This window comes from Lynx canadensis, chromosome A1, assembly GCF_007474595.2.
Source record: "Lynx canadensis isolate LIC74 chromosome A1, mLynCan4.pri.v2, whole genome shotgun sequence".
In the NCBI taxonomy this organism is placed as follows: domain Eukaryota; kingdom Metazoa; phylum Chordata; class Mammalia; order Carnivora; family Felidae; genus Lynx; species Lynx canadensis.
The window spans coordinates 158,579,519-158,600,981 of NC_044303.2; the positions used below are offsets into that span (position 1 = coordinate 158,579,519).

General features: G+C 37.2%; 1 protein-coding gene across 1 annotated transcript in view; it reads right to left on the reverse strand.

Annotated features, from left to right (window-relative positions):
• Positions 1-1,167: 1,167 nt before the first annotated feature.
• The window catches only part of PCSK1 (proprotein convertase subtilisin/kexin type 1), a 44,525-nt gene continuing 24,229 nt past the window's right edge, over positions 1,168-21,463 (reverse strand). The window contains 5 exon segments of the mRNA XM_030325265.1: positions 1,168-4,275; positions 6,482-6,643; positions 8,183-8,316; positions 9,649-9,806; positions 12,525-12,758. Coding sequence (XP_030181125.1) covers positions 3,898-4,275; positions 6,482-6,643; positions 8,183-8,316; positions 9,649-9,806; positions 12,525-12,758 — 1,066 coding nt within the window. The 3' untranslated portion in view covers positions 1,168-3,897.

A 21,463-nucleotide genomic window follows, 5' to 3' on the forward strand; every position in this document is an offset into this window, starting at 1 on the left:
CAAAAACTGTCGTCATCATCATCATCATGTGTATTAGTACTGTATCCTTACAAAATTATGAGGCAGTTAGGAAAACATTACTCTTCTTTCTTAGGGATTGAAATTGTATTTAAGAATTAATGTTTATCTCAGTGTGTATTTGGATTTGGATTTGGATTTGTAGCCTATACATGGATAATCTAATAGTTACCAAATGAGCATTCAAAAGTAACCAGAGAGCTATCTTCAGCCCTCCTGGTGGGTAGACTTTAAAGATTGCTGGACTTTGAGGACAAAAGCCAGTTAGAACAGTTCTTCTGGAATTCTGGAAAAATTATTTTATTTTGAATTAATATTTGTAACTCAGAAGAAAGGAATGGAGTCTGGGGGAAAACCACCTCCTGGAAAGAAGACAGATTCTGAAGTGGCTGGGTGGCCATTCCAGGGATGGAGGTTTGAAGCAAGAGAGGAATGTGGGCCTGAAGATGGGAGATTAAACTTGGAAGTTGGGAACTTCTGATAAGTGGCCTCTGGCGGACGGGGGGTGGTTAATGTGGAGCTACTGTATCTGGCCTATAAAAAAGTCATTTTTGATGAAGTGTTGAAGTCCTTTCTCTCACACATAGTAAGTCCCTTTGGTTTGTGCTTTGCTTTTTTTCCTCAACACTTCAGTGAAGACTCAGTCAAATAACTTGGGATGTTGTCAAAACAAGTAAGAGAGGTACCTGGGTGGCTCAGTCGGTTGGGTGTCCGACTTCGGCTCAGGTCATGATCTCACTGCTCGTGGGTTTGAGCCTGCGACGGGCTCTGTGCTGACAGCTCAGAGACTGGAGCCTGTTTCAGATTCTGTGACCCTCTCTGCCCCTCCCATGCTTGTGCTCTGTCTCTCTCTGTATCTCAAAAATGAATAAGTGTTAAAAAAATCTTTTTGATGAAAAAATAGTAAGAAACTGAGCTATGAAGGAAAATGAAAAATACCTGTTGAAGTAAATTCTTAAATTGACTTTGAGAAAGTCCATTTGTCTCAAAAGGAATTAGCTTTTTTTTTTCTAAAAGGAATTATCTTCTTAATGTACATCTTCAATTTTTCTTTTTTATAGTTCATTTTAGAAACATAGAGAAGGAGATTTTGTTTTTGTTGGAAACATGAGCTTTTTTTCCTTTTTAACTTAGTGAGAAACCATTTATTCTTCAGATGTATAAGCATATTTTACATATTCTGGTTAATACAAGTGTATAATTTGGGAGTTCCCTTAAAAATGCTAAGACCACGCATGTTAAACACATTGTATTAGGCTATTAGACAAATGTCACTTTTAATATCATAACACATACATATTATACGTTTATTTTCACTGACAGAGGAACATGCCTTTCAAAAATATTTTATTGGATGAAACTTTCTTATTCTCAGGAAAGTTTTGGTTCTTTAATATAATTTATTATGCTTTTTAAAATTCTGATAAAAGCATTGGTACATTATAAATACCTGTAAAGAAAATATAGTTTAAAATTCTGAGGGAAATATTATATAAGTTTCCTCTTTTACGTTTTCACAAAAATCCACAGGCACTAAGAAAGACTGACAAAAATATTCTATGTCTGAACAATATATTCCAGGTTGGAAACATTCAAACATGACTTTATTTAAATATTAAAGCTTCTCTAGAGTGAACCTTTGGCTACAATCCAATGAGTGGGTTGGGGGTTTCAACCAGGAAAAGATATTATTAGAAGGATTAAAAAAAAAAAAAAAGCTTAATACAATTAGCATGAGAGTAGGAAAGGGGAAAGGATGAGGTTTTGTTTATGACTATGTATTGGCCTCTCTGGGCCTTAGCTTTGTTTTTTAGTTGAAAACTTATCTAATAACTCGTTGGTCCTTTTTGGCTTTAATACTTTTTGATCTACTTCAATTTTCGAAGTCTGTCCAATACTCTATATTGAACAACATGTGAAACTTCCAAGGATAGTGTGATACTGGAGTTCTTTTAGGAGAACATCCTTGAAGCATCATGGTGATTGCTCTGCACATACTTTTATTCTGCACAAATGCAAACTGTAGACGAGGAGGTGAAACATCGTCTTATTCACTACACTTCAAACCATAGCAAATGACAGACTCTAGTGTTCTCTTCCCAGTCTAGTTCAATGTAGTTAACCTCCTGGTCCAGTTCATGTGTGACATTGTGAAGTTCAAACTTTAAGAAAGAATTACAAACAGCAGACTCAGTGGGAGAATGCCTGCATCGTAGGTGACTGGAGCTTTTGTGAGCACATAGAGAATGGGAATCCAGAGGTTGTCCATTAATGAGTTAGTGTAAATGAGAATCCAGGGAAGGTGAGATTAAATGAATATGTCAAACTGGATTTCAGAGGTACTTTCAGGGGTCTAAAATATCATTTCCCCTCACCTATAAATTAACTAGATCATGGCAAGTTCTCATTATGATTGATTATCACACAGATCCTACCTGGAAGAAGTAGAGGACTTTTTTTTTTTTTTTTTCCTTAATGCATTTATACTTTTTGTAAGTTTGTTTAGTGCAGCAGTGGGAAAAATCAAATGCTTTTTGGGTGTTGACCAGTGAGGTAGCCACTTTAAGCAACATGGAGCAGGGCACCTCAGGGACCTGGTACTCAAATCTATCTGGGCAGCTGCTGTTCAGCTCTAGCCAACTGTTGCCAGGAAGGGAAATGCGTCTGAGAATCAAGCTTTATGTGAAATTTCATATTTTTAATAACCACTCATATGTTTAAATCATTTGATGTGCCAAAGGAAATCTACCTGAGGGACAAATGTGGCCCATGGACTGCCAGCTTGTGGCCTCTTGAACTGAATATTGGAAGCAATTTGGTAAGATTTTGGATACTATCAGCTGTAAGACTGGGGAAGAGCCTTTAGTGGCAAGGAATGAACACTCAGTTTTAAGGATCCAGAAAAACCTGTTCTAATGAATACAATTTAAAAACAAACAAAACCTACCTTTGGCTCTCCCCATTATAAATATTTTCCTATTTACATTGGTTCCTGGTGTTATGAGTGGTTTCCTGTGATTATTGTGAAAAAATATGACAAGGGATTTGCCAAATCCCAAGTGTAAGTTTATTCTAAGTAGTATAATTACTTCTCTCAGTATTCAGATTGTGGTCGAGGAAGGAGATAGGTAATGAAAATATAAGGGGAAATAGGGAAAGGCCAGAGCACGCACCTTAAGTCCTAGTCACCTTTAGGTCCACAGAGGCCTCTGCGTAGCACACCAAACAAAGAAAAATGTTCTAAAACTGCTCAAACCAGATAACACAAATTTTGAGAATTGTTTCTGGATCTAAATTACTCAGTTTCTCTCCCAAATGACGAAATCGCCATTTCCTGAATGAGTCGTACTTTGGGGTAGAAAAGCCAAGGGTATGGGTCTAATCGGGAACTCTTTCAATAGAAACTTTCCAAACTTATCTATGGCATCACAGTTCAAAGAACCGTGTGGCAAAGACAAGGGACAAGTTGTAGGAACAGTTTTCTTCCCTCTCATTCTTTGCAGATTTACTTCTTCAAATTAATATGTTACCCAGGCGATGGCATTTCTTTTGAGAAATGAAATCGTGGCTCAAGGAGGCATTCTAATGTGGTATGAGGACCACCAATGAAATGAACTGTGGCTCCAGAAAGAACAAAGCATCTCACTTGTGCAAGCAGGGAATATGTGTTTTGAAAGAGTCATTATCAATTCAGAAAGTTGGATTTTCTACTTGAGCTCATCCCTTTCAAACGCCCAGTCGGGCGAGCAAAAGCAAAAGTACCACAAAGGATATCATAAGCATAAGAATCAATGGCAAAAACAACCACTTCAGACACAGGCAAAATCTAAGGGGAAGGAAGAAGCATGAATATTTCCAACTCAGAACTCCACACTTATTTTAATTTTCTTCCCTCAGAATGTCCACCAGAGCTTGCAACAGCCGGTCATCTCTGTGCTTATAAGGTTTCGTGTTATAGAAAACATCAACATAGTCGTTATATAGACTGTCCTCGGACTCTTTAAGCTGCGAAGGCTTGTTCAACTTTTCCAGGGCTTCATAGAAAGTTTCATAAGGGATGTTGAGCTTTGCACTTGGAGGCTTCTTTGGTGATTGCTTTGGGGGTGAGTTTTTGTTGAAAGCACTTTGAAGGAGTCTCAGCATCGCCTCGGATGGGGCTGCCTCTGCCAGCTCATTCCTCCTGTCCCCTGTACTGTCGCCACTAGGGCTCTTTGACACGAGGGGGTTCTTTTTCGGGTTCTCTTGTGTGGGCTGCTCCTAAAACATAGAACACCACCGACAAAAGGAAGAAGATTCATTATTTAGAACCTGGCAAGCCAGCTGCAACACATGTCCACTGCACACTTTTTAAGAAACCCTTTGAGAAGCAGAGACAGCATGAGGCTTAGAGACATACTAACTTGGGCTTCAGTCCTCATTTTTGCATTTACTCATGTTCTCCTGGCACCTGTTTAATTTCCCTGAACTTCACTTGTAACATGAGAACAAGAGTCTTTCATTTCTGGTGGTTCTGAAGACTGAATGGGATCATGTGTATGTATTCATACCTTATTGGCCTGCTGTACTTGTCAGCCTTCTATAGTAGAATTCATTTTAGGGAATTTAATAATTTTGAATTCCTTAATTTTAATTTTAATGAAAGAAAATATTTTTTTAAATAATACAGTTTCATCCTATGGAAAGTAAACAGTTTACCATTCCCACTGTCTTTCCTCCCTGCCCATGTTTTGGGAAGAAATTGATATTAAAATATTTAATAACTCATACAGAAGACACTAGCAATGCTTCATGTGAATGAAGTTTCCTGGAGGCCCCTTGTTCTGTCATCAGCTACCCTTTCAGCCACTGAGTTTGTTTTGTTTTGTTCTGTTTTATTTCATTTCATTTTATTTCATTTTTTATTTTTTTATTTTGAGGGGGGTGGTTACAGAGAGAGAGGGAGTGAGAGAATCCCAAGCAGGTTCCAAGGTGTTAGCACAGAGTCCAACGCAGGGCTCTATCCTACGAACCTTGGATCATGACCTGAGTGGAAAGCAAGAGTTGGATGGGTGGCTCAGTTTGTTAACCCATGTGCCCCTCAGCCCCTGAGTTTTATAAAGGGGTCTTGGGAGAGACCAGGGTGATAAGCCACGTGGGGTGGAACTGGAGATATCAGAGAAGCAGCTCTTTGTCAACCAGTGTGGAAGTAACTCAACTTTTTAACAACTGTAGGGTCTGATTCATACCCCTTAAGGAATCTTGGAGGGAGAAATACCCATAAAGTCAACTTGCCTCTGGGACTGTGAAGAAAAGGCCTCTGGGGTGGGGGCCCCCAGGGGGCGGGGGTAAGCTGCTTTGCAGAATGTAAATGGAACCAGAATCTGAGCTGAGGACTTCATACAACTAGTTTATAAGTTTCTTAAATAATTACATCTTTATATCTCCCAAAATACCCATCACTGAGCCAGACTTCATGAAAGGTCATTCTGGAAATTCTGATTACCTACCTACTACATCTGAGGCACTGTGCTAGATGCTGGGGGATTAAGAGATAAACAAAATGTGGTGTCTGCCCACTGTCTGATAAGAGAGAAGCCAGCAGCCTCAGTAGGCTGAGTCTCAGTAGGAACAGGAATGACTGACTAGCTATCCTATGAAATTTTCTCAGAGAAATTGAGACTGGGATTCAGTGGCTTCCCTTAGAGCTGCCAAAAGTGTCAGTTAAGGAATTAGTAAAGAGAAGCCTACAGGATTTGGTCACTTGAGCCTTGGTTTTCTTTCTGGAAAATGGACATGCTAAATGTCTGTCTTCTCTAGGTTACAGGGATTATTGGTTAAATGGGACAATGTAAAAAATACTTGTAAAGTATGTGTGATACAGACATTAGGCATATGTGATCATGCATAAAGATAGCTCTTTTTTTAGGGGTGCCTAGGTGGCTCATTCAGTTAAGTGTCCAACATTGGCTCAAATCATGATCTTGTAGTTCGTGGGTTCCAGCCCTGCGTTGGGCTTTGTGCTGACAGCTCAGAGACTGGATCCTGCTTTGGATTCTGTGTCTCCCTCTATCTCTGCCCCTCCCCTATTCATACCCACTCACTCAATGACTCTCTCTCTCTCTCTATCAAAAATAAATAAGCTTTAATTTTTTTAATTTTTAAAAAGATAGCTCTCTTTATAATTTGATATGTCCTACATTTTGATACATGTAAGTTGATATGTTATAAATTCTCATGTTAGAGAATTTCATACCTTCGAATTCATCAACTTTAATCTCTAAATTCTGGACAAAAGAATAAACTTAAATAATATGAGGGTTTTATTTAACGGCAAACAGTTTGGCACTCTCACTCCCTTTTCTCCCCACTCACGTTTGACTTTCTCTCTGTCTGAAAATTAGATACAGCTCTACTCACTACATTGTCTACTACAGTTCAAAGAAAGATGTGCCAAGAATGCTCAAGAGAACAGAGCCACACAGACCTCCCCCGGATCCACCATCTTCTCCACCCCTCTTCTGTCATTCTGAACGGTGTTGTAGGATGTGTACACACGAGGCTGTTTCATGTGTTCTGGCTGAGAAGAGGTCCCATGAAAAATCAACTTCCAGTTGACAATTCTTCCTTCATTTTGCATTCTTCCAGACTACGGATAAGCATACACATAAGTTTAGGGTGTATTCTGAGAAATTTCAAACTCCTTAAAAGTATCTGTAAAATCTATTAAAAATTCTGTACATGCCATGTGTAGAGCACTATGTACAAAGAAGTAAATCATTGGATTCACTGTTGTCATGAAAATGGACAGTTTATAGGTTCAAGGATTTAAAGACTGATTATTTGCTTCATTTAATTAAAAAAGCAAAACTCTTTACATGAATGTTCTTTTCTATTCTGTTCTTGGAAAGTTGACTTTACTTTCCATAAATAGAATTATATTTAGTAATTATCAGTTTGTAGAAACATTCCAATGGAGAAAAAGCCTCTTTGGAGTATTATAAATAGACTTCAGTATTAATCAGCACTTAAAAACTGTAGATTTATGGGAAGAGTAATAATTTTCAGAGGCTCAACAGTTATGCCAAAAATAATGTGCTGAAATCTAAAAATATCTAAAAAGAATATGAAAGTGTAGGCTCAGATTTTACAGACTTGATATAAAATAGTCTTATCTTGGTAAACAGATTTTTCTTAGTTTTTTAAAGATGAAATTGAGTTAAAGAACAGAGGACAAGTTCAAGAATAGAACTACTTCCTAAGAACATTTTCTTGCTCTCCCTATGAGAGCAGGAATTTTTACAGATTCTGGTTCTAAATCATAATTTTTGCAGTCTGTAGGGGAAAGCTATTTTCAGAGAGAAAAATGTAACAATGACTATAGAATTTGTATTAATTTAATGGAAATCCTTAGGAATTTAAAATAATTTCTTTTAAAAGAGTTATCTAGACTTTGAAATCCGATGCTGCTGAACAGTTCTATCTTGGGAGAACTCAGACCTGAAACACTGTTTGTATATGTGCTCAACCTGTAGAAAATGCTGGAGAAATGATGCAAAAGTAGATAATTCAGCTGTATTTAGCTTTTTGCTCAGACACTCCTTACTCTATTTTTGTTATCATGAGTTACAATTTTAGAAAGATATCAAAGAGTGTTAGTAAACAGAGTGAAAGAGAAATGAGAAATGCTTTTCAGTTTGTTTCATAACTGAAGCAAAACAAAACAAAAAAGTCATATTAAATAAGATTTCTTGTGTAACAAGTCAATAGCCACTATAGTAAGAAGTGGTAAGAGTTTCTTCATGTGACCCCAGCAGAATGTCATAGCAAGGCTGGTATAGCATTTAACTGTCTTTGTAAATAGAGGTAATTCTGGTGTCTGAGTAGGTCATATGGCTGGCGGCATTCTGACATTGGAACACTTGGATTTGTCACGTAGTCTGTAACATTATTAATACATCTTTTTTTTTCTTTATTATGGTATGGCTTATTTATTTAATTATTTATTTAGTCATTCAGTCTATAAAGCCAAGTGGGCAGGGATTGAAACATTACACCTTTTCCTTACTTTTACTAGAGAGTGACCCGAATGCCTTAGGACCTTGATTAATGATGATACCAATCGTAAAAGTACTTGAAAATGTTTAAAAGTGAGCCTGTGTTTCTATATCTTTTCATTCACACTTACCATATCCGTAATTCGCAAGGTCCAGGTGCCTATGGGATTCTCTCCCCATGTGTGAACAGACATGAAGTCCCAATTCTTGAAACCATTAGGAGATGTATCCCGTTCTCTTTCAGCCAACAGTACAGTGCTGGTGCCTATTTTCAAGAGACAAATACAAATTAATGAATGTTCTAAATGTACTGAGAGTAGGATACACTTTAGCAACTAATAAATGAAAATGAAAACTGGGAGAGAGTTGCCCTCCTAATTTTCCCTTTTTTGTATAAGATCAGGATAGAAACATTATAAAAAAAATGTTTTTACTCATAGAAATTAGCATATTGCCTGGCATATAATAAGTTCTCAGTTAATATTTTGGTAAAATAATAATGAGTATATTGATTAAGTTTTTTTTTTTTTTTTGAATAAGGAGAACTCATAGAACTACATTTACAAACTATGGATTCAGAGACCTAAAATACATTTTAGTGGAACTATCATTTTGAAATTTAAGAGGAAGTCTTGAAAATTTATTTGGTGCCTGTGCCTATAATCTAGTGTAGGCATAAAAAAATAAAGCTATATTAATTTCATAATGTCTTGTCATCTAAAAACTAGTAGTGGGATTTAACTCTAAAATTTCAAATCCAAGTTCTCTGTAGATCTAGATGAAAGGGTCAAGTGATCTGTAGGGCCATCAATGAGAAAGCATTCCACTCATATTCAGGCCAACTCCAAGATAGCTAGAAAGCATGACTCCAAATCAACAGTGTCTATAGTCCAAACCTCTAAGAAGTTTATATCCTGGAAGGAGATGACAGAGGGAGCTCATCTTTCCTCATAACTCACCTATAGAAATTGAATTTAGTCTAGTGAATCCTACTAAAAAATTAAAGAGTATTAGGATAGCATTTCCTGGTTGGATTAAAGTTTATGGTTTACAACCTCTTCCCTATCCATGATCTCATCTGAGTTAGTACTTTCTCAGGAAAGGGCAATTGCCTATACATTCTATCATATGACCTTTGCAATGCCATCATGGAATATTTATTAGTCTTCTCAATATTCTTTCATGGGTCACAAGTCCTAGCTTTTTGGTTGATTCCTTATATGTGTCTGATATATTTGTCAGCTTTATTAATTATCAGAGTAACTTTCACTAATATGTTGCCTAAGAGAAATGAATGATAGATCAGTGACCTGGGAAAATGAGCACAGTTTGAAAATGTGTAACTCCATAAAGTTTTATTAATTGGTATTATTTGAATAGACCTCATTCTCTACTTATCTAAGAACCAGTAGGAATGAGTTGGCAGAGTTCTGATGCCAAAAAAATTAAAAAATAAGCATATTTTCTTAAGTCCTGAAAACATCTATGGGGAAACTCAGCCCTATAAAAAAATCATTGATTTAAAATCATTCAGTATACTCTTTAAAATTTAACTAAATGATTTAGAATAAATTTTTGAAGTTTTTAAAAAGTTTACCAGCAGCAGAAGTGAGTGTAACATGAAGGTCTCCTCTTCGGGAATATTCAATAGTTGCTTCAAATTGCACATGTTCCAGGGACTTGATGGCATTTTCTTGTTCTTCACAAGCTCTTGTTGGAATTTCAATGATAACTTCTCCATTACCTTTCAGGGCTCTAAATACATTTTGAACAAAATCACTGGATAAAGTACATCTCTTCTTCTTTGTATTTTATGCAAATACATACACATCAGTCTTGACTAGATACTCAGCTAAGCTTGTTGTCTCTCCCTGTTATGAGTAGAACAAAATTCAGGAGTAGCTAGAAATAATGTGTAGAAAATGGTAAGGTTTTTACAGAAATGTAAAAAAATTCTACAATTTTTATGCATCATAAAAGACCACAAATAGCTAAAGTAACCCTGAGAAAGAACAAAGTTGAAGGCATTCCACTTCCTCATTTCAAAATATATTTCAAAACTATAGTAATGAAAATAGTATGGTACTGGCATAAAGACAGACATATAGACCAGTATAACAGAATAGAGAACTTAGAAATAAACCCAAGATTATATGGTCAACTGATCTTCAACAAGGATGCCAAGAATAGTCAATGGGGAAAGAGCAGTCTGTTCAGGAAAGTGTGCTGGGAGAACTGGATATCCATAGGCAAAGTAATAAAATTGGACCCATATCTAACATCATACACAAAAACCAACTCCAAATGGAGTAAACACCATAAGACGTGCAATTTTAAGTCTGGAAGAAAACATAGGAAGAAACTTCATGACATTGGTCTTGGCAGTGATTTAATGGTTATGACACCTAAAGCACAGGCAACCAAAACAAAAGTAAGCAAGTGGGAATACATCAAGCTAAAAATCTTCCGCATAGCAAAGGGAACCATCAACGAAATGAAAATACAACCTAAAAAATGGGAGAAAATACTGCAAACCGTATATCTGATAAAGGGTTAACCTATAAAAATATAAGGAAACTCCTACAGCTCAATAACCAAAAAATAATAATAATAATTAATAACCTGGTTAAAAAGTGAGCCAAGTACTTATATAGATATTTTTTGAAAAAGACCTATAAATGACCAGCAGGCATATGAAAAAAATTTCACCTTTGCTAATCATCAGGAAAATGCAAATCCAGACACCTGTCAGGATGGCTGTTAACAAAAAAGCAAAAGACAACAAGTATTGAAGAAGGTGTGGAGAAATGTGAACCCTTGCATAATTGGTGGGAATACAAATGGTGCAGTCACTATGGAAAACAGCATAAAGTTTTCTCAAAACATTAAAAATAGAACTATCAAATGATCCAGCAATCCCACTTCTGGATATTTATCCAAAATAACTGAAAACAGGATCTTGAAGAGATCTCATGTTCTTTTTAGCACTATTCCTAATAACCAAGATGTGGAAACAACCTAGATGTCTTTCAACAGATGGAAGGTTAAATAAAATGTGGTAAAACACATATAATCTTTAAAAAGAAAAGATATTCTGCTATATGCAACAATATGGATAAGCACTGAAGATATTATGGTAAGCGAAATAAACAAGTCACAGAGAAATAAATACTGCATAAAATTCTACTTAAATGAAGTATCTAAAATAGTCAATTCATAGATTCAAAAAGTGGAATTGTGGTTGCCTGGGGCTAGGGGAAAATGGAGTTGCTAATCAATGGGCATGTAAGTTACACAAGATGCATAAGTTCTAGAGATCAGTTGTACAACAATTGTACTTAGAATCAACAATAATGTATTGTATACTTAAAAGTTAAAGAGGGTAGGTCTCATGGTAAGAGTTCTTACTACAATAAAACAAAATAGAAAAGAAAAGAAAAAATTTGGTGAGGAACAGAGATACAAGAATATAGTGCTATTTGCTGTGGAATAGAATTTAGGCAGGTTTGCCTTGGACCCATCAAAAAGTGGTCCATTACTGAAATGGGCCTTCTTAAGAAATGATATTATCTCCATAATGAATGTTCCCCAAGGCTCCCACTCTCAGATTTTTTTCTGTGAGTGGGTCTTTTTTTTTTTTTTTTAGTTTTGAAATGTATGATTTACTTATTTTTTAAAGTTTATTTTTGAGAGAGAGAGCACAAGTGAGTGAAGGGCAGAGAGAGAGGGAAAGAGAGAGAATCCCACACAGGCTACACGGAGCCTGAAGCAGGGCTCAAGCTCACCCGGAAGTGGGGCTAGAACTCATCTGGTGTGGGACTCGAACTCACAGCCAGTGAGATCATGACCTGGGCTCAAGTCAGATGCTTAACTGACTGAGCTACCCAGCCACCCCAATGAGCAGATCTTTAATATAATCATGGTTTCCTTGAAAGAATCAACAAAATAGTTATACCAGATTCTGCTTCTCTGGCCAGATCTGGTAGGCTGGATGTGTTCTTATGTAAAAGCAGCATGGTAAACGATCATTCATGAAAAAAAAAAATCATGAATCACATAGGACTATAGCGTGAAGAGAGGCTCTTCTGGAAATGGGTTTTGGATAATATTGGTTGGTAAGTATTACATATAATCAATTCTAAGATACATTTTTAAAAAATACTTTAACATCTTTGACTTTGGGATTAATCTTAAAACTAATAGCTAGTAATAGTTTAATTGGCAATGAGTTTTCTTAGTGATATATAAAACAATGAATATAGATAGGCTAGGAAAGGAAAATGGAAATATGCTAAGTTGACTTGCAGATTTCCGATCTTTCGATGATTCCCATGGGCCAACAGGGAACTATGGCAAATGCTCTCTCCATCTACTTCAGAGGGTAGGTGAGAAAAAAATTAGGCAGAGTGACAAACATCATAATCAAATAGTGCCATGGGCACACATTTGTTTAAAATTCCTGCAGATACTTACCTGGGCTCAAATTCATTGTCCTTTACAACACACTCTTTCTTCTCAGGCACACTGGTCCAGGTCCTGGGATCAGCTAAATCCACCAGAGCTTTGGCATTTAGCAACCCAAATCCAAATCGACTATTCACCATCAAGCCTGCTCCATTCTTTTTCCATCCAGGGTTATTGGCCAGTGGGTCATACTCAGAGGTCCAGACAACCAAGTGCTGCATGTCTCGCCATGTAAGATTTGGACTGGAGGGGAAATGACCCAAAATATTTTTCAGGGACAAAAAATGATGTATCCTTGAAAAAGTAAAACAAGTATCTTCTTGTTTTACTTGTAAGTAAAGTAAGTAAAGTTTTACTTATTTTACTTGTATCTTCTTGTTTTACTTGTAAGTAAAACAAGTAAAAAAAGTAAAAACAAGCATCTTCTATTTATAGATAATGAAGTCCTTTTTGCAACTATACTTTTATTGGTGTATTTCTTTTGATGTATCTTTTCATTTGGAATTTAAAATACAGTACTGAAAGTTTCTCTCCATACCATATAAATTAAGCTCCTATTATAAGTAAAATTTGGGTTTCAATATGGTAGAAATATGTAATTTTGTCCCCGATTTTTACTGGAACAAAAATTTTAAATGACAAAACTTCCTTTGTGTCTCTGTTTTCTGCTGTCTATTCACAGCCTTGGCACTTTCCACATTATGCACTCACAGATGAGGCTTTGACTTCCTTCTTAGGAAGACTCAGATTTTAAAGACATAGCTTGGCTCCATAGTCTTAAGTATCTTGCCTCTTTTCTTTATATATCAATGTTAAGAATACACTTATCTTGATGAGCACTGAGTCGAATATGGGTTTGTTGATTCACTATATTTTACACCTGGAACTCATCTAACACTGTATGTTAACTACACTGGAATTAAAATTTAAAACAAATTGTCAAACTCTTAGCTACTTGACATCACTCTTGCAAGACACTATGCTGAATACTGTGGAGATATCAAAGGAGGTGATTCTTATCTTTACACAATCCAGCAAAAGAACTAAGCTTTTCTATAACTGTAATGTACCTGTTGAATACTTTATTCATGGCATCATGTGTTATAGGAATTTAGAGAAGGAAGAGCTCTGGGGATGGAAAGATCTAGGAAAGCTTTGCTAGGAGGAAATATTTTATCTGAACTTTGAAGTTTGGGTAGAATGTCAAGAAGTGAAGAGATAGAAAAGGGATGAGGCAACAGAACAAAACCTACAAGGGTGAAAGTATAGGATGTGACCAGAATACAGTGAGGTGTTGGTTTTCTGGAGCAGGGAAGAGGTGATAGGGTACTGAGCTGGATGGTGAGGACCTTGGATGCCAGGAAAAGGAGCTTATGCTTTATCCCTTGGGCAACCGGGAATCAAGGATTTTTGAGCAAGGAAACGGCATAATTAGAAGTCTTGATAAGATTAATTTATCAGCAATATAAAGATACATCAGAGATACTTGGGATTTTTGGATCTATTATAATAAAGATGCAGCCTTCCCAGATCTTTCTATTTAAAATTTCAATTCTCCTCACATGCTCCTGAACTCCCTTATCCTTCTCCCCCCCCCCCATAGTACTCTTCTAACATACTGTGTAATTCATTTGTTTTGTATATTATTAATGTCTGTCTCCCCTGCTATAGCTATGTAGGAAGGGTTGACATTTTTGTCTATCTAGTTCTCTGATGTATACCATTCAGAAGAATGCCAGGCACAGGCGATATTCTGAGTTAAATATTTGTTGGTTGGATGACTGAATGTGCCTAAGTATTAAGTAGCCCTAATAATTTTTAAACTTGTGGCATTTTGTCATTAGATTCTTTTAGGATCTGAAGCTTTTCCTTAGCTTTGAGACCTGCATTGTTTCTATCAAGCCAATCAAGCATTATTTAATAAATAAATACCCAAGAGGTTTGTCCTCAAGTTTTATATCTTAGCACTAGGTTGTGAAACAACCATCAGGGGAATCTGGCTTAATTTGCTCTTTTTCCTCAGAGCCCAAAATGTACTGGTTAAACAGTCCCCTGGTGACAAGAAAGAGGCAACACACATCCTTAAACACTGAAGAGTCTGGTTCTTGGTTAAAATTCCACATGTGATTTTCAGGTTTCTTTAGAGGCATGACAAAGGCTCTACCTGGCAGGCTCTATGAAGAAACTTCCCTCCCCACACCAGCCTAGATGTGGTCTCTAAAAGGAGTTGCCATCAAGGACTCAGGCCCCTACCTGGTTAGGTATATTTACTTTACCACCCCTTTTGCCTTCATTCCTAGGTCTCCTTATCTGAGGCCAAGGGTAGAGGTCTTCTTCAGACCTCTGGACTCTATCCAAGGCCTCCTTATGGGGAGAAAGGAGGACACCTTAAGATACTTCTGCCCATTCTGACTCAGTACCCAGTACCATACTCTCAGCCTTCATTCCTGCCCCACCTCCACCCCAGTCAATAAAACCAGCAGGGCCTTATGTTTGGGCTCCCTCAACAGTGACATGACTCCCCATGTCTGTGCTACTTTACCTGCCGTTCAACTGGCACACTTTTCCATGGAGGAAAATGGAATAGGAGGAGTTAGCATTTTTTTTCTGATTTTAGACTCTTGTTTAAAACATTGTAGTAAGGAGTTAAAGGCTTAACTCTTTCATGTTGTATTTATTGCTTTAATCTGCTATTCTGACACCTGGCAGCTTAGTTCTCTCTCTCATCTCAGCTCCTGACAAACATAACACCTAACTCTAGTGAGTGACTGATGGAGTGCTTAGAAAGACTCCAGTTCATTGATTCTTATGGGCCCCAAACTGCTTGCATCATAGTTACCTGTTACACTTGTGAATAGTGAAAATTCCTGAATTCTACCTAAACCTATTGAATCAAAATATGAGGGTAGGACATGATTTTGATATTTATATTTCAAAAAACTGTCTAGTTAATTCTATGTCATAGCTAAAATAATAGGAACTGGAAGAAAGCATACAAGCATATAACCAATTAAGACAATTGAAAGTCTTTTCAAATCATGGGGTTGGAATAGGGAGTAATAGAAAGCACATCAAACCATATTTTATACCAAAAAGACCTGTGCTGTCTCAAGCAAGTCACCTCATTTCCCTGAGCCTGAGGTGACTCATCTGTAAGATGAGAGGGTTGAGTATGATAATCTCCAGAATTCTTTCCTATTCATACCTCCTATCTGCCCAGTATCATAAATACCTTATTTAGGTAGTGTTTCCAAGTTGGCCAACCCACACTAAGGAATATTAATTGACTAATTAACTAATAAAAATTAATTATCTTAGCAGAAATGGCTATTTTCTCAGTATAGGAACCAATTCCGTTCTATTAAGCATTTTATTGAAATTCTTTCTTCCTTCAGTTTTTTTTAAGCTTATATATTTATTTTGAGACAGAGAAACAGACAGACCAGGGGAGGGGCAGAGAGAGAGAGAGAGAGAGAGAGGGAGAAAATCCCAAACAGGATCTGCGTTGTCAGTGCAGATCCAGACTCAGGGCTTGATCTCATAAACCATGAGATCATGACCTGAGCTGATATCAGAGTTGGATGCCCAACTGACTGAGCCATCCAAGCACCCTCCTTCCAGTTTTTGAAAGTTAGTTTTAGGTAAAAGCTTCTAATCTTTGTGGTCAGTGGGAAACACATCAATTTCTCATTTGGACCATCAGTGCGAGCAGGTGTGTATATGGAGGTTGGGGTGAGGAAGTGTACTAAGGAGATATAAGGCAGGGTTATGAAATTAAACATAAAGCATAGACTTTCTATAGCAGATAATTTATTTTCTATTTAGGTGCAGGCTCTATTTTTAAAAAATTTTTAACCGGGGCGCCTGGGTGGCGCAGTCGGTGAAGCGTCCGACTTCAGCCAGGTCACGATCTCGCGGTCCGTGAGTTCGAGCCCCGCGTCAGGCTCTGGGCTGATGGCTCGGAGCCTGGAGCCTGTTTCCGATTCTGTGTCTCCCTCTCTCTCTGCCCCTCCCCCGTTCATGCTCTGTCTCTCTCTGTCCCAAAAATAAATAAAAAACGTTGAAAAAAAAATTTAAAAAATTTTTAACCTAATCTTTGCAAAAGATTCAGGGGAACTTCACTGTCATGCAGTTAGGAAAATTAAGCTTGTTTTCCTAAAAGGTTATCCTCCATTTATGTGATCGCATTTCATAAATGAAAAGAAACTGCTAACAATAGTGCATCTCATTCCTGACAGCCTTCCTTTGTTAATTAGTGCTCAACAGCATCCACAATAATTAAATTTTTAAAAACTGCATTAGGTTGCTAATCAAGGATATGTTTATAGAAAATAAGGAGTATGGAATTAAACATTGAAATTAAGCATTGCTTCTAATTAGTGTAGGTAAAGTAATCTAGAGACAAAATTCTAAAGTGAAAAATCTTACAGGCTACCTGGTTCAGCCTCTAATCACATGTAAGTAAACCTAGATATTAAAGATTTTCTAACCTGGACACTTTCCAACATTTCACAACCCACTGAGTCAAGGATTTCTTTGATGTGTTTTAACCAAAAGTTCCATTGCAGCATCGAAATCGAATCCTATTTCCCTTTCTCTAGCCTTTAATGAAAACAGATTAGTTAATCTGGATGTTTAATACCTCCACAGGTGTAAAGGGAGTCAGTGTTTTACTTCAGAATTTTTGTTCTTTATTAAAAATTATTCTGATTCCTCTGCTCTCTCCTCAGAATAACTGAGGCTATGCCAATTAAGTACCCTATTGAGCATCTTTAGAACCATACCTAGATGAGATTGTAGGAAAATGCAATTATAAAGTAACTCTTTACAGAAGTTGTTTTTTGAAATTTAGTTAAGGTACTCCCAGCACTAACACTAGCTGGGATCCTTGTTAAAAATGGGGATTCCCAGGCCAAATACCAGATATTTTTGAATCTGAGCACTGGCATTAGGACTTGGGAATCTGCCTATTAAATAAAGCCCGAAGGATTATGCTGCTGTTCAAGAAACACTCTTCTAGGAAAGAAAAATATTCCTCTACACATATTTGAGCCAATACCTATTCTTTCTCCTCCGTTCTCCTTTTCCCATTCCCTGGCATTCCAGCTATGTCATGTTTAATGTTTAATGTAGTATAATAGGTAATCCTCTTGTGACAAGGAGTCTTTTATGATAAACTCACGAGCACATGAGTTATGACAGTCCTTCATCAGCATCAATCTTCTTAACACCTCTTTCTTTGAGGGTCTGATGGACTGCCATCCAACATTTCCTCTCCCTTGCAGGCCTGTGGGAGGCAGTGTAGTATGTAGTAGCAGATAGCATAGGATTTGTGGTCAGACAGATCTGAATTTGAATCTGCTTTTGGGATCTTGGTTACGTTTCTCAACCTCTCTAAGCCTCAAGTTCTTCTTTTATAAAATGCAAGTAATAATTTCTTTTTCAGAAGGCTGTTGTAAGGGCTAGAATTAGTATTGTATACAAAGAGGTTAGCACAGTGTCCAGCTCATAGTAAGAACCTGACAAATACTGAAGGTTATTATTCTTGATAAATTTAGCCCACAGTTGTTCTCCATAGTTGTTCCTTGAGGAGTGACCCTTGGTTAAATGATTTATCCCAATCTTGATTGTCTAGAGGCACTTTTAGAAATTCTGCCATTCAACAAAAACAGACACATAGACCAATGGAATAGAATAGAAATCCCAGAACTAGACCCACAAAAGTATGGCCAACTAATCTTTGACAAAGCAGGAAAGAACATCCAATGGAAAAAAGACAGTCTCTTTAACAAATGGTGCTGGGAGAACTGGACAGCAACATGCAGAAGGATGAAACTAGACCACTTTCTTACAGCATTCACAAAAACAAACTCAAAATGGATAAAGGGCCTGAATGTGAGACAGGAAACCATCAAAACCCTAGAGGAGAAAGCAGGGAAAGACCTCTCTGACCTCAGCCGCAGCAATTTCTTACTTGACACATCTCCAAAGGCAAGGGAATTAAAAGCAAAAATGAACTATTGGGACCTCATGAAGATGAAAAGCTTCTGCACAGCAAAGGAAACAACCAACAAAACTAAAAGGCAACCAATGGAATGGGAAAAGATATTTACAAATGACATATCAGTCAAAGGGCTAGTATCCAAAATCTATAAAGAGCTCACCAAACTCCACACCCAAAAAACAAACAACCTAGTGAAGAAATGGGCAGAAAACATTAATAGACACTTCTCTAAAGAAGACATCCGGATGGCCAACAGGCACATGAAAAGATGCTCAATGTCACTTCTCATCAGGGTAATACAAATCAAAACCACTCTCAGATACTACATCACGCCAGTCAGAGTGGCCAAAATGAACAAATCAGGAGACTATAGATGCTGGAGAGGATGTGGAGAAATGGGAACCCTCTTGCACTGTTGGTGGGAATGCAAACTGGTGCAGCCACTCTGGAAAACAGTGTGGAGGTTCCTCAAAAAGTAAAAATAGGCATACCCTATAACCCAGCAGTAGCACTGGTAGGAATTTACCCAAGGGATACAGGAGTACTGATGCATAGGGGCACTTGTACCCCAATGTTCATAGCAGCACTCTCAACAATAGCTAAATTATGGAAAGAGCCTAAATGTCCATCAACTGACGAATGGATAAAGAAATTGTGGTTTATATATACAATGGAATACTACGTGGCAATGAGAAAGAATGAAATATGGCCTTTTGTAGCAATGTGGATGGAACTGGAGAGTGTTATGCTAAGTGAAATAAGTCATACAGAGAAGGACAGATTCCATATGTTTTCACTCCTATGTGGATCCTGAGAAACTTAGTGGAAGGCCATGGCGGAGGGGAAGGAAAAAAAATGGTCAGAGAGGGAGGGAGCCAAAACATAAGAGACTCCTAAAAACTGAGAACAAACTGAGGGTTTATGGGGGTTGGGAGGGGTGGGTGGGTGATGGGTATTGAGGAGGGCACCTGTTGGGATGAGCACTGGGTGTTGTATGGAAACCAATTTGACAATAAATTTCATATTTAAAAAAAAAGAAATTCTGCCATTCAGAGTTTCTGAAATAATCATCTTGGTGTAGACAATTGAATAGAGTTCAGAAACCTGTCTATTTGAGAACAGATGTCTCACTAATTTCCATGTACTTTGTCAGGACGTATATAAAATGTAAGCTACAGTATGTCTATCTTATTGACGATTGAATCAAAATGAAAGGAATTAAATTCTTATTATATGCACCATGGATTCCTAGTATCTCTTATATTATGAACGGTGTGAGAAGCTCATGGAACCCACAAACCATTCCTTCAGAAAAGTGCCATACACATACTCATAAGCAATTCTGCATCTAGTTTCAATGAAGTTCATGAGCTGCTGGTAACTCATTTATGTTATTTCATAGCAACCCATGAAGCTCCTGCTTTAAAAATATTCTATTAAAAATTAACTGAAGTTAATGAGGCTAGATCATTCTTAGATCATTTTCTTCTTGCACAGAAAAAAAGTTTGAAATTTTAGAAATCAGAGGTTATAATTTTAATTTTCAGTTCTTACATGAAATTAATATTACATCTGTTCATTGAGATAGGTGTTTCTACTATACTGGTCACTAGACAAGGATGGGTTAGGCCTGGATACTTCTATTTACATGCATCTGATAAGTGTTGGGTAGAAAAGACTTAAAATTTTAAGGATATTTTTTTTTATAGCTTCCTGGAACTAACAGCTTATATTCTCAAATCACAACTATCATCAGCCTATTTCACCATCTGTGTGAAACAGCTTGCTTTCATTTGACCTTATTTTCTTTGACTCTGGATGTTCTACCACCAACTTCAGTAATTCGTGTTAGATGATACCTTCAATTTTCAAAAAGGAAGAAATTTGGAAAAAAAAAAAAAAAAGATCTAACCCTTCCCTTTTAGAGCTAGTAAATTGAACCCTCAACTGGAGATTAACTTGCCTAAGGTAGGGATATGCCTAGAACTTGAAGCCATGTGTTCCTTGAACTTTTGAGTGCTTAGATTATTTTTCCTTGAATTTGGGTTGGATCTGCTGATGCGAGTCTGACCTTGTGTTCATAGACTCTGCCTTCTGTCCATTCCTCTCCTGTTACAAGTGAACTCACATTCTCAATGCAGCTCTTCTGCTGGGCCCCAGAGCTTCAAGTTTCCCTGTTTCTAACTGAGCCCCTGGATTTTCTCTTCCCTTACCAGACATCTTCCCAGTCCCTCCAACTAGGTAAATTCTTGTGCAAAACTTCCTAGGCCTGTCTTGCTTAGCCACTGTGGCCATCTCATTGCTGAGATACCACAACAAAACCACAACTTCACAGGTGGCCCCAGGGCTCCTGGATCTACATTGGACTTTCCAGAACAAATACTTAGCAACTTCAGAGTTTTTCCAGCCATGGCACAGGCCAAGGTGTTCTATTTTTCTGCTATTATGAACCTCGTCTACTGAATATTATGTGAGGGGAATGCTTTGTTCTTTCTCTAGAGAATACAGATGTTCTTCTATGATAACCTTCTTATTAGGAAGGATAACAGTAACTTGCAAATTTAACCACCTCCTCTATCATGCAACCAGAGCACCTGACTTGATATTGAAAGTTTTCTTGCCACTAGAAAGCAGAAACAATGACAGATAAAAAGCTGTAGATACACAGTGTGCAACAGTTAGATTTTTTCCTCTGTATTAAGAGTTGTACTATTGGGTAACCAATATGAGGAAAAAATAATGCCAAATCCTTTTTTAACATCATACACTAAAATTCCAGGGGAATTTAGAATTTAGATATGGCAAAGGAATCATAATAAAAGACATATAAATAAATGTTAATCTAATTTGAGGTCGTAAATATTTTTCTGAGCATGAAAGCAAAGGAAAAAGTCTTAAAGATACTGACAAATATAGGTGTATATATACTCATTTCATTGCAATA